The sequence below is a fragment of the Terrapene carolina genome, unplaced genomic scaffold (genome assembly GCF_002925995.2).
Source record: "Terrapene carolina triunguis isolate 2854851 unplaced genomic scaffold, T_m_triunguis-2.0 Scaffold235, whole genome shotgun sequence".
Classification (NCBI taxonomy): Eukaryota; Metazoa; Chordata; order Testudines; family Emydidae; genus Terrapene; species Terrapene triunguis.
In genome coordinates, this window is record NW_020664586.1 from 3290350 (window position 1) to 3302534 (window position 12185).

The following is a 12185-nucleotide window of genomic DNA, read 5'->3' on the forward strand; positions in this document are numbered from 1 at the left end:
TCCGGAGAGGTCCTGTCATGTATCCCAGCACTGCTCCTCCACCAACAGGCACCAGAGAGGCCCTGTCCCCATCCCCTGGCACTGCTCCCTCACCAACGGATCCCAGTCCTCCACTGCACTGGAGAGGCCCTGCCCCTGTACTGCTCCCACGCCAATGGGCGCCTGACAATACCAGGGGGGCACAGGGTGCCCTTGAGGGAAGAGATGAACAGCAGGTACCACCTCTTGGTACAGACCCAAGCAGTATTTTTAAAGTTCTGTCCCTATTAATTTGCAATTTACTGTACTCCCAGTCCCTCCCCTCCCCCCCAACACACACACATGCACACACTTCATGCTGGGTTGTTACATTCCATTGTGCCTGTCCAGTGAGGGACTAGCCTGGTCCATTTCCCTCTCTGGTTCCCCTGTCCCAGCCCAGGGCTCCTGCATTCGAGGCCCCCACACTGCACACGAAGGTTAGGAACCATTAAAGTCCTTGTGTGTTAATTATGGTCAAATTCTTTAATCAACAACTGAATCGTGAGTCATCCCCCCTCCCCGATTTTTTGGCTCCCTCCCCAACACACACAGGCTGGGTAGCTCACTGAGATGAGTTAGGGGGTGGAGGTGGCGCTCCCTCCCCGAGTCCCCTGGTGTCACCAGCCTGAGCCACCCCTGCAGCTTTTTGGCCCAGGCAGCTGCCCCTGCTCACCCCACCCCAGTTACAGCCCTGCCCTATAGTGGTTTCAGTCAGCTTCTGCCCCCTTGGGGGATTGGGTCCTGCTCAGCACTCCCCACAGTGGCAGCTCCTTAGCTGTGGTGCTGTCTGGGCCTGGCTCTCTGCTCCGGGTGCTGCAACCACTGGTTTTGCCCTGCCCCCTGACTGGACCAAATTTGTGTGAGTGGAGTTGTGGAGTGGGGTTGTGGTGCCATTCACTCAAATTTGGCCTACCTGGGCTCCTGTCATCATGACGGCTGGGCCAAACCTGAGTGGCTCTAGACGCTGCAGTGCCTGGAGCAGGGAGGTGAGCCCAGCCTGCCCCATGGGACAGGAGTTGCCATGCTACCCTTTGACGCATTCTGGCAACCCAGTTTTGGGGCCCGACCCACAGGTTGGGAAACTCTGCAATCGACAATGGAGGGTTAACCATTTTCCCTCCCACATACCGCCCCCATAACCAAAGCCAGACTAGTTCTAATGGGACTAAAAGGTCATTGCTTAGAACACCAGCTCACACCCCCAGTTTCCATCCTCCACGAAACTGGAAATTCACCAAAACTTCAAAATGCAATTTGAACAGTTTTATTACGATTCACTCACTCAGCCCCCACCTCCCGTTACCTAACCTGGCTACTCCACTCCTACAGCACCCTCTGCTGCTAGATCCACAGAACAGCAAGCATAGGTGTTTCGTTCCCAGCTGCAATGGGAGATGCTGGGAGGCTGGAGAAAAAATAGTTGGGGCAAAACTATCAGTGCTTCTGAGAGTGGAAAGGAAACCAGCCCCCTTCCCTTTTAACACAAGGACTCAGGTGTTCCACATGTAGATTGTATGTGCAGCAAGGGGACACCCTTCAACAATCCCCAATACAGCAATGACAATGTTTCTATGTGACCTAGCTGGGCAGCAAGAAGGCCGGCACAGACACCAGGGAACCGATGATTTCAGTGGCACATGGCAAAAAGCAGCTGGCCAGCACACACTGTTCGCTTTGCACTGAGATGTGGGACCTATGCTTTGCCATTGTGGAGGAACGCAAAGACATCCGACGTGAGTTCTCTCTCTTTCTCCAAGCAGCATTAGCCTGAAATACACAACATACTCTCCACTAGAGAAGCCAAGTCACTTGAAAGAGCCGCAGTCGGGGGTCTCAGTTCTTCTCTGAGATGTGGACAGCTCAGCCATCCTTTTCCAGCGTTCTTTTCTCTGTGGGGCAGGGTGCTGCTGGTACTTCCCCAAGAGAGATTCACTTCCAGCAAACAATGATGTTGGGATCATTCTCCAGTCTCTCATCCAGCTCTCGGTAGCTCATGCCTCAGGAAGAAGCAGAGAACAACAGTGTTAGAACCAGCACATCTATGGAACTAATGTGAGTCCACCCTGCCAACCAAAGTCCCTGTTATCGCTGATGGGGGGAAAGGCAGGCAGAGGGGTGACACAACTCAAGACTAGAACGCCTGATTATGTTGAGTTGAGTCCTCAACTCTCATGCTCCAGCCATTGGGTCTTGGTTTGAGCTGAAGAATGGCACAAAATCCAGAATCTGTGGATTCACTGTTGGGTCTCCCAGCTTGGTCACTGGAAAAGTGGGGCTAAAACACAGACCTAGACCAGCCAGATATCACAGTTTGATCCTGGCTATCTCGGCAATTACCATTTCAGTGCTGATGGCCATGTCTGATAAAAGGAAGACTCAATATAGACTGGCACTGTGCCAGCTTTCCCCGTTCTGCTTTGCCAACCTATCTCAACCCTCACCTCTGACACCCGCACTGATTGCAATCTTGCCCACAAAACTCCTCACCTCTGACGCCCATTTCAGTTTTAGCCTTTTCCAGAGAACATCCTCCCTCCCTGGTACGGCCAGTGATCTCAGTGGCTCATGCATTGCTCCCCCTCACCTGTAACTTCCCTATGCCAACCCTTCTCTTAGGCTGTTCCTGAGCAGACACTCCAGCGCCCCAAGCAGTCCAGCGGTTGAGATGTGGACAGCTATTAATATATGGAGATATACCTATCTCATAGAACTGGAAGGGACCCTGAAAGGTCATCGAGTCCAGCCCCCTGCCTTCACTAGCAGGACCAAGTACTGATTTTGCCCCAGATCCCTAAGTGGCCCCCTCAAGGATTGAATTCACAATCCTGGGTTTAGCAGGCCAACGCTCAAACCACTGAGCTATCCCTCCCACTAAGTTCGTGCCGGGTGTGGGGCGTATCCACTTTTAAATCCAAATCTCCAGAGGAAAAAAGGTTCATCTAATACCCTTCTGAGGCGCTCAGCTCTCAAATCCCCTCCTACAGCCAGCTCCCTCTCCAAAACACACCTTTCCATTGAGCCTTTCAGCGATCCCCACGAGATTCCTTCTGCATCTCTCTCTAGCATACGGCTGAACTGTTTGTTCTGCATCTGTTCTAGACTTTAAGCTTCTATGAGCTGCATGCAGCACTGCCTTATACAAGCAGCGACCCTACTGTGAACACTCCAATATTTTGCTGTCTAAACAGGATTCAAGAAAGGGCCAGGAAAAAAAAAAATCAAATGGGTTCTGCTGAAAGGGTCTCCTGAGCCGGAACCTCTTCTGGGGCCCTGAGTTCCCACTGTTAGGGCCCAGCACGGATGGAAAACGGCTCTCAGCTAGGTTTGTTACAAGGTGAAGTTGGGCAACGTCTGCAAGCTATTTCATTTGATCAAGTGGGTTTGTCTGGTGCCTTGCAACTCCTGCAATATTGCTGCAACTCATCCAAATTGCAAGAACAAAATCCCTCCCACAGCAGTACAGAGCCTAATGCAATGACTGCAGCTCATAGATGCTACTGCAATGCAAATCCTAGAGTACCAAATGTTACAGACCTTGAATTAACACCCCCTCCTACTGCTGAGCCATGCTTGGTCTCTCCTCTCTCTCTCTCACACAAACACACAACGCTAGGTTCCTGTACCTGTTTTACAGCAGATCTCATCGTAGCTGTGGCAGCCTGTGTACAGCCGGGCTGGGTGACTTTTCTCATCCCGCACTATCTTCACGGGATACTTCTGGAGCCGTCGGATGAGGCCCTTCATCAAACCAAACTGGACGAGCTTCCTGAGAGAAGAAGGAATTGCTCTCAGAAGGGCTGCCATCCCAGGAAACCTAGAGTTGGAAGGGTCCGTTCGCCAGCCACATGGTCTCAAATGCCTGGGGGGCTCAGCTCCAACCCAGCCTCTCCTCCCACTCGAGCCAAGTCAGAATGCTGAGCAGGTGACCTGCCAGCAGGTTTGGAGGTTACACACCAATGAGGAGGACTTCACCACACGACCCAACAGTTAGGGCTGCTGGGCTGGCAGAAAGTGAACCATAATCTCAGTATGACTCTGAAAAAAGAAGGTGCTAGAGCAAGAAACAGAGTCAGGAGACCTGGGCTCTGCTCCTGCCTCTGCTGCAGCTTCACTGTGTGACCCTGGGTAAGTCACTTTGCTGCTGTGCCTCAGTTTCCCCATCTGTAAAGTTGGGTGAATGATACTGAGGGGGACACCCTAAGCTAGCTCTGCTAACTAGCCATGGGCTTCCCGCATCACTGAGCCATTGGCATACATCTGCGCTTCCACTGGCATGCAGCAATGTCATGGCCTCATCCTCAGAGCTTCCTTCGGAAAGGGGATGCAGCCTCAGACCTTTCTTCCACTCTCTGAAGCTGCAGGGTGTAGCGGCAGATGAGGTCTCGCACCGTCGTGCCAGGGCTCAGCCCGCAGTAGAGCTGGAAGACGTCTCTCAGACTGGCTCGCTTGTGACCTGTGGGGAAGAGAGACACCACTGAACAGGGGATAGAGCTAAGGAAGAGATTGTCCTGGAGATTAACAGGCCCTGGCCAATCCCAGTGTGTCTTTCTCTGCTTCCACAATACCGTTCCACCAAGAACTGACAGGAAGGGGATTGCAATGCATGACAGTTTGTTAGCAAGAGTCAGGCTAACTGTAACCCTAATAACGCGAGATTTGTAGAAGCGAGGATCGTGTGAGGCAAGTGGGAAAGAACTGCGTGAGAAGTTGTTGCGACCTTGTGTAGATAATGTGTAGATAATATTGTATGTAGACTAGAGTCTAAACAAGCGAGGAAAACAAGATATCAGAATGACCTATGTATAAACAAAATGCAACTGTTGCTCATTATTGTCTGTAACAAAAGGTATAAATGTTTGCTGTAATTGTTTACCTGTTGAGAGACCTGTTTAGCTCTCTCCCTCTACGCAATTGATAGAGAGAAAATAAAGTATCTAACTTGCTGCACCCAAACAAAAAGTGAGAACTCTGTTATTCTCCAACAATTTGGGGGCTCGTCCGGGATGGCAACGCCTGCAGGGGCACTGGCAGCTGCTACGGATCGTTCCCCTTCGAACCCCATGGCGCCACAACAGAGGTAGGAGACCTTTTGAAATCTCTATTGGGGTGTTGGAGGAGGACTGTCCGTGGGGCCATCAGTCCCTGTTGAGCTCACGCCATCCGAACTTATTGACTGTACAGCAAGATCAGATGCAGAGCGGTTCTGGGGAATTGTTTTGCCGCCCCCAATAAGGTAGTTGTATGCGGTTCTGGGGAACTGTTAGTTTGGCCACCCCCATATGCATAAGAGAGATGCATAGGTATGCACCGGTGCTGAGGGGTTGTTACCGCCTCAGTGTATTGAGTCCGGACATAAGGTATAGATGCATCGTGGTATTTAGAAATAGAGGCCTTGGGGGGGAGGGGGGGGATGCGTATGCGTGTGTGTGTGCACGCGCACACCAGTGTGAATTGAGAGTTACCGGAAGACACCCAGAGTACTCTGCAAAGTCTTTTGGCTCGTGACCAGAACTACTCTAATGCAAGCCCGGTGACTAGAGGATCTTTTAGGAGATCTGACCCACGGTGGGCTAACTCGGCCTGGCATCGTCCGGCGAGGAAGCTACCTGGGTCTAGGAGTGTGTGAACCCATCTTCCCTCCCCTTTTCTCTCTGTGTGAGCCACTGACAGTCTGATCATCTCGCTGGATGCAAAGAGAGTGAGCGGTGCCGTCTCTCAGAGACTAGCCGACGCTCTTTGCTGAAGGGAGGTGTAGGAGCGTCGTGGCCATCCTCGTTAGTCTCTCCTGTGTGAGTACCCTGCAGGGAGAGATCCTTAGTTTATGTGCCGCTAGCGCGGACAGGGCATCCTCCCTCCCTGTGTGTGTGATTGGAAAATGGGTGGGGGACAGTCTAAGCATTCCCTCTCACCCCCTAAGGGTACCCCATCTTATTTCATGTACATACATTGTGGTCCGACAACCTGCAGGTTTTTAGAGAATTGGAATCATTACACGCATGCAAATCCATCTAAACAATGCCCACTAGAAGGTACCTTCAATCTAGATAAGATCATACATCTCAGAGGAGCTTTTAATCACCAAAAAGCCTCTGACACACAATGGGAGCAATTTGTCTATTGAGGAAAGGAACGGGTTAATTTGAAATTCAGCTAAAGAGAAAGTTGATCTGCGTTCAAGGTCAAGAATCAACGCAGACCAGGCTAAGTACAAAGAAAAACTGCTTTCGGCCCCAGCTGGCTGTGAAAAAAAAAAAATATATATATAGACATAGTCAAACCAAAGGCAATACAAGTTACAGTGCTGAGATTACATTTGCAAAGCTTAACTGTCCAGTGAGATCCAACAGTCTGCTTTTGCGACCCTGGAGCCGGCGTGGTTTGGGGACGCTGAAGAAGCCACAGGCAGCCGGCCTGGACTGGAATCTCTGAAAAGACACCCCAGGAGACCCCAGGGCGTAAAAGAACTGCCCTCCGAAGAGAGGAAGCAAGTTGGAGATTGCACAGCACCTTCTCTGAACGTTATACACAGACGTGGCCAGTCTGGACGTACGTGTGAGAGTATGAAAGTGCGCCTACTCTCAGCTGCAGCAAGTCTGAGAACCGGAGAGGGGTTTAGCATTCCTCTCTCCACCCCGGTTGACCGGGAAGGGTGTCAAGTGGATCTACCCCCAGTCATAGCAGGACTAGGCAATAGAGAAGTTGGAGAAAAGGGAAGAGTTGTGTACTTGATAACTAGAATTGAGCAATTAAGAGCACAGATCATGAACCAGGCAGCAACTCAAACCTACGCCCAGGGCAAGATGCAAGCCTTGAGACAGGACTTCCAGGCAGAAAAGGAAGCACTGGCTAAGCAAGTACCGGTCCTTCAGGGACTTGTCAGAATTTAACCATTTGTGTTTGCATATGCTGTAACAGCAGTGTGTTTGCCACAAGAGAAAATTGAATAGTTAAACGCCAATGGGCCATGTGTTTTGCCCAGGTGGCAAGCCTCACAAGGGAGGATTCGGGTAGCCTTGTGAGTAAGAATGTTTAAGGGAAGAGACCAGGAAGGGTGGGGGCTAGTTGAGAAGTCCACCCTCCTAGCTAAATTGGTAGTGGAACAAGCCGGTGCCCATGGAAGGGACGGTTCAGCGAGAAAAGCAGGATTGGGCCCAAGCGGGCAGGCAACAGAGAGAGAGATTGGAAAACAGGTTGGAAACTTTGAGGGCATAGTGGAAGGAAAGGAGTAAGTAATTATAAGCATGGGGATTTCAAATCCCCAGGACAATAATTGGAATGGTAAAATCTGAGTTGATTGGGTGTCGTTTTGGGAGACAAGCAAGTGATTTAAGGAAAGAGAGTGAGAAGTTAACTCTGTAGTTGCTAGAGAGAATCAAGCAGTGAAATTTGGTAGGAATGTCTGTAAGTAATCCAGGCAAGAGGTTATTTAAGTGGAATTATTCGACTATGAATACGTTAGTCTAATTTGCTGAAGAACACTCCTGCTGTGTACAATCTGTTTTATATAAGTTTGAGATGAATTGGTATTGTTTTAAAGTTGCAAAACTGAGAATACTTTTGCCAGACACAGGAAACTAGTGTTGTTTAAGGTATTTAGCATTTAATCCTTAAGGTGACTTAATGCTTTACAAGATTTAAAATGTTTTAATTAAAGACCAAAGGTTGTGGCTGCAGCAGGGTAGTCAAAGCCAGGAGAATAAAAGATTTGAATTTGGTTTTGGGTAACAAAATAGCAGATGAAAGATCTGGTAGAGAGAAAGAAGGACAGTGCCCCTGACTCTGTGTGGTCGAACTGTCTTACTAGGGGTGCATGGAGATTTTGTAAGCACAAAAGAAACAGTTACACCTTGTGTAGAAATTGATGCTGCTAGTGTTGGGGAAATTGAATTGTGGAGAGGATGTGCATTTTCCCCAGAACATGTGCAGCGTATATTGTAGCAGAGGTAAAAGAAATGCAAACCTACCAAAATAAGTTGTGTTGTCTTTTTCAGATCACTGTGTGTTTGAAAACAGGAGTTAAAAGTTAATTGTGTCCTTTTTTTTCTTTAAGCTGTGGATAGCTTTGGATCCAGAAGCAAGCCAGAAAGCATCTGTACTAATGCAAATTATCTAACTGATAAAGTAGAAGCCACTGAAACCTGGGCTGCCTATGAAACAAATACAAGGAAATATGGGGTAATTCCTCTGTTTTGCCTGAAAAGAAAAAGAATATTTGTATATAAAGGAAATATTTTAAGCAATGACTGACTGCCCAAAAGGGCTAGACCTCTGTTCTTTTGTCTTTCAGATCATCAGAGAAAATGGATGCCAGCTGAACAGCATTCAACGTACCATGCATTTACTGGTACAATAGGAATTATTTTTGTGTTCTATGTCCTGTCTTGTGGTGTTTGTCTTGTGGCCAGAATTATTGTGTTTAATATTTTCATAAGACAGTCTAGTTCAAAATTAAATAGAAGGGTTAAATCAAAAAGCAGATACTTGTTTTACTCAACTTGGAATACAAAGTGTTTGGATAAATCAGGAAAATGTGATATACTAAAGTCTAATACATTTGCTTAAGAAAGAAAAAGAAACTTCATTGGCCAGATTTTTTAATTGAAAAATTGTTGTTAAAATTTGCATACCAACAGTCTTTGGAAGCGAGGACATGGAAGGTTAACCCACTCCCCATATTGCACAAGGGATCCTTCTGGCTACCTCAGATTTCTAGCCAGAGGGCTGGGGAGGGAGGAAAGCTATTGGACACCAGAGGTTGTACCGAGTGAACGCCTCAAAAGTGGGTGTGCTTGTCCTGGTTTGTTGCTTCAAAGCTCTGTATATAAGTTATTTTACTGGAAGGGTGTACATGGCATACATTGAATAATAAGACTAATGTACTGTATAATGGCAATGTGTATGTGTTCATTGTTGGGAAAAGGTGTATGAGTGAAGAGTGGAAGTTTCCTTTGTAGGTTAAAAGAAGCCAAGGGGAGAAGGAAAAAGAACAGAACGAGTTAACAGAGAAAAAAATACCTAGCAAGCTCAGTCCAAAGATAAGACGCTGGCCCCATCCAAGGACACTGCCCACAACTAAGACTTGGCTGACAGCCAAGAAAAGGGGGGCCTGAATGTGCCCAAGCAACTATGAGATCTGCAAAACACTGCCAGGCATTAATGAAATGTGTTAGGTTTCTTTTCTCACAGATAAAAGAAGTGCTACCCAAAGACCCTAGCAGCCCTGCCATTCATTGAAACAAGGAGACTGAGTCTACGTAAAGTCCATCAATGAAAGACTGCTTTGGCTCCATGCTGGAAAGGCCCTTTCCAAGTCCTGTTAACCACCAACACCTCTGTGAAGTGCCAAGGACTGCCTACCTGGACTCATGCTTCGCACTGGAAAAAGACCCCTCCACCTCGGGAGGACTCTCCGACTGATGATCAGCCTATTTCTCCTTCTAGCTCTGCTGTGCCTTCTGGACAGCAGGGAAAAAAAGACAAGGTGAAGCGCTAGTAACCTCTCCCTTGTCCACTGACAGACCTAATGTGCCTTTGGATTTTTCTGGAAGAAGCAAAACCATTACAGGGTGATGTGCTAGTAACCTCTCCCCTGTATGGTGCTGAACCACACTGTTTCAGGAAAAGAGAAGAAGGAACACTTGCTTCATTGAAACTACAAAAAGTCCAGGGATTCCTGACTACAAAAGACATTAAGAACTGACCCTGGTGAAGAAATAAAGAATTATACACTGGCAGGAAGAAACTTGTGGGACCCATGCTTGGGAATGTGGTATTGATTGGATTTTGGGGTTTATTCTACAGGCTGCGCCCTGTGTTTTGGATAAGTCCTTCAGCATGTATTGCCCTGCCTAATTGGATTTTAAATAAGTACCAAAGGCACCTTGTTGCCATTGCCCCTGCCATCTCCTCCATTACACTATTACCCCTGTAACACATCCAAATACAGACAATGCCATATATTTGATAAAACCAATGGCCAATGCCTTCACACTTTAGTGATTTATTTAAATATTGTTTGAAAAAAAATTATTTTTAAGGTTCAGGATATCCCATATAAGCGAACAATTGAATGGAAAACAAATGGATCAGTGGAGATAGAAATACATGATATCACTACCAGTGAACCCCAAGAATCTGTAATTGCAATTGATGGGTTCTATAACGAAATAGATATGATGGCTGTTCCTGGAATTTGCACTGTGTTAAATGAGAGAGGCCCTTATTGTTATTTGGTCACCCAATTAGTGAACAATTAAACGAATACCCAAAGAGTTTGTTTTGCCACTGGAAATTTTACATGCATAGAAATTATTCCAGTGACTAATAATGTTACCTGTACCTTATTGCAGTACACCCCCTCTTATGCCATTAATATCATGCCTCACAGAAATACATAAAGGTGTTCAACCAACAGATGTGGTATAGTACTACACCAAAGAGAGATGTATTAGGATATCAATGGACTGTGATTAACACTATACTAGGGACTGTTAAATTTTCATTACCCTTATCCAGTTTCCAGATCTCCTCTACATACCCAAATTGTTCAAAGGGGGCTGCCATTAAATTAACACAACAGAGGGCTTGGGTTATTTCCTCTAGAAAGAAGGGAGACTTGACCGGATCCCTTTGGGATGGGGCCAATAGTGCAGCAGCAGTTTGGAATGTTTTTACGAACCAAGAACATGATGAGAAATTGGGGCAACTAGAGAAGGCCACTAGCCTTATTTCTGGGGCACAGCTAACCCAGGTACAGGCTGTGGTTGGTGAGTTACATGTTATTTACGCCCTTAGTTCAATGACCCAGAAGTTGCTGACGGAGATGGTATTGAATATCACTGAGGCTGGGAAGGCATTGCAGTGGGATCTAGCATGTTCAGAAATTCAGGATTTCCTGAATCACCAGCTAATGGTCATTTGGAATGATCTAGAGCATCAGGCTTGGCCCACTGCCCTTACAGACACATCAGGAGTACCATCTGATCTGTGGCCATGGAGACATACTTGGAGACTTTCTGGGTGGAAGTGCGGACATTCACAGTGCTCCTTCCAAGCATATGGACCGGTTGCGGGGGCGGGCTCCCACATACCGAATCCTGCCGGGTCCGTGGGGAGGATGCATGTGGGATTGGGTAATTCACCGAGACATCTGGGAAATTAGACTACCTGGTATGCCCAATCGATTTTTAGTCAGTGCTCCTGGTATTACACCTGACATTTGAATGGGGATAGGGAGTCAATGGACATTTTGGCCGTTAGAACCCCCACAGCTTCAGTGTATCCATAAACTGAAGCCAGGAGAAGTTGTTACTCTTCATGTCTACGTTTGCTGGGAGGGTAGGGGACAAGGAACTACCCTGACAGGACACTTACTTTTTTAAGCTAATAATAGCTATGTGTATGTTAAAACCACCACATTGCAAGACATACATTTTAATCTCATTACCACTGCAGGCAATCATATTATTTACTGGCCTGCAGATAGAATTTTGCAAGTAGCCCTTAGGTTCCAGATACCCTTTAATTAAACTAGTTTAGTGCCTGATCAATTTCAGAATTTGCTTTCACTGTTACCAGAGGTTCAGAGAATCTCTGAAATACAAGGGCAAATTTACATGCTTCAAAATATATATTATGTTGAAAAGTATGCCTTTCATACAGCTTATAAAGTGTCTACTTTATGTACTAAGTATGATGTATTGTGCTTTATGACTAAAATTGTACAATAACCCCATCATATTATTGCTATGGGAATGTTATTGCTTGTGTTGCTATTAGTTAGCTTAGGATTATGTTATTGTTGTTGTAAAGGACGTAATAATAGTAATACCTTTCATGTCCATGCTCATCATGCATTGTCATTACATCCAATCAAAACCCCTAAGGTTGAAGCATCCGATACAGAATCTGAATTCCAAGACTTAATGCAAATAGAGATTTGAAAATGTTTGTTGTACTAGTAGTACAAAAGGGGGGGTTGTGGAAGCAGAGAAAGAACTGACAGGAAGGGGATTGCAATGCATGACAGTTTGTTAGCAAGAGTCAGGCTAACTGTAACCCTAATAACGCGAGATTTGTAGAAGCGAGGATCGTGTGAGGTGAGTGGGAAAGAACTGTGTGAGAAGTTGTTGCGACCTTGTGTAGATAATGTGTAGATAATATTG

General features: G+C 46.8%; 1 protein-coding gene across 3 annotated transcripts in view; it reads right to left on the reverse strand.

Annotated features, from left to right (window-relative positions):
* Window positions 1–1269: 1269 nt before the first annotated feature.
* NPRL2 (NPR2 like, GATOR1 complex subunit) overlaps window positions 1270–12185 on the reverse strand; it is a 21025-nt gene continuing 10109 nt past the window's right edge. For all 3 annotated transcript variants that reach the window (XM_024193640.1, XM_024193638.1, XM_024193641.1), the window contains exons 10-12: window positions 4357–4474; window positions 3645–3787; window positions 1270–2018 (exon numbers count right to left, since the gene is read on the reverse strand). In XM_024193640.1, coding sequence (XP_024049408.1) covers window positions 1951–2018; window positions 3645–3787; window positions 4357–4474 — 329 coding nt within the window. In that variant the 3' untranslated portion in view covers window positions 1270–1950. The remainder of the gene's footprint in view (window positions 2019–3644; window positions 3788–4356; window positions 4475–12185) is intronic.